This window comes from Fonticula alba (genome assembly GCF_000388065.1).
Source record: "Fonticula alba strain ATCC 38817 unplaced genomic scaffold supercont2.150, whole genome shotgun sequence".
NCBI classification, from domain to species: domain Eukaryota; order Rotosphaerida; family Fonticulaceae; genus Fonticula; species Fonticula alba.
This window is the reverse complement of record NW_009243120.1, coordinates 1-1,392: the sequence shown is the minus strand read 5'-3', so window position 1 is coordinate 1,392 and position 1,392 is coordinate 1. Positions and strand designations below refer to the sequence as shown.

Here is a 1,392-nt window from a genome sequence, read left to right as displayed (position 1 = left end):
GGTGGATCTACTTCGGTGCGGCCCTCGGCGTGTGGACCGGCCTGCGCACGTATGATAGCCGGCGCTTCACCAGCTATGCCGATGAGCTGAAGGCCAGGCGCAGGTGGTGCGTTCTCCCTCCCTCCCCTCCTTGCGCCACCCCTCGGCCGGCTTGCCGGTGTTCTTGCCCCCCCCCCCCCCCCCCCCCCCCCCCCCCCCCCCCCCCCCCCCCCCCCCCCCCCCCCCGGCGGGGCGGAGAGCAGGCGTCCCGATCACCGGGCGCACGCACCAGATCCGCGTGCACCTGCAATTCCTCGGCTACCCGATCGCCAATGACCCGCTGTATGTGCATCCGGCGTATGGCCCGGCCGGCGGAGCGGGCGGCCTGTACCATGAGGCGGCCTTCCTGGCTGCCGATGAGGCGGTCCCCGAGGAGCACATCCGCCGGGCCCGGAGGGTGTGGGCCGCGCCGGTGCCGGCCGACGATCCGGCCCTCCGCCTGCTGGACCCGTCCGGCCAGCTGGCCGCCGCCTATGCGCAGGAGCCCGCCACCGAGGCCGAGGCCGAGGCCGGCTCCTGGGCCGAGCTCCTGGCCACCGAGGATGCCCAGCTGGCCGAGGCGCTGGAGGACAGCTCGCCGGCGGCGACGGCCGCCCGCCAGACGGCTCGCCAGCAGGCGGTCGCGCGCTTCTTCGCCGTGCAGTCCTTCTCGCGCGGCGGCCCGGCATACAGCTTGACCTCGGCACCGGGCTTCAGCCTGGAGGAGCCGGCCGGGGAGTCGGCGGCCCCGGCCAGCTCGCCCGTGCGGCTGGAGGACCTGCCGCCCTTCTGGGTGTCGCCCTCTTCGGTGGTGGCCGAGCGGGTGCAGTACCCTGCCGAGGCGATGAACATCTGGCTGCATGCGTACCGTTACGCTTGCCGGGACTCGCACTTCAAGGTGGGCCGCGGCCGGCCGGCCCCCGAGCCGGCTGCCCCTGCGCCGAGCGCCGACTCCGGGTCCGATCCTACGGGGGATGTCCCGCGGCCCGGGGTCCTGGCCTCTGCTGCGGATGGCCCTGGCGCCGACCCAGCCACCGAAGGCGTGGGCCCGGCCCGGGCTGCGGATGACACCGGCGGCGCGGCCCCGCCGGCCCCGGGGGCCGACGCCGAGATGAGCTGGTCCTTCTATGCGCTGCCGGCGCCGGCGTGGGCCGACCGGGACTTCGCCCGGGACCAGTACTTCCTGACGGTCCTCAACAAGGAGAACCCATTCATGTGCCTGGCGCAGGAGGCCCTTGCCGCCATGCCGCCGGTCGTCGAGGGGGCTCTGCTCCCTGGCAGCGAGGCCATTGTCCGCGGCAGCGACGAGTAGGCGGCGCCCGTTCCCGCCCCCCGGCTGCCCAATTCACCTCCTTCTCCCCCTCCCCCCCCCCC

At 75.1% G+C, this 1,392-nt stretch overlaps 1 protein-coding gene across 1 annotated transcript; it reads left to right on the top strand.

Moving 5' to 3' along the window:
- Positions 1-271: 271 nt before the first annotated feature.
- Positions 272-1,330, top strand: H696_06359 (hypothetical protein; the record flags this gene model as incomplete). The annotated part of the gene is made up of 1 exon (XM_009500099.1): positions 272-1,330. A coding segment is annotated over one exon (1,059 nt), but the record flags the coding sequence as incomplete, so codon positions are not given.
- Positions 1,331-1,392: the final 62 nt, after the last annotated feature.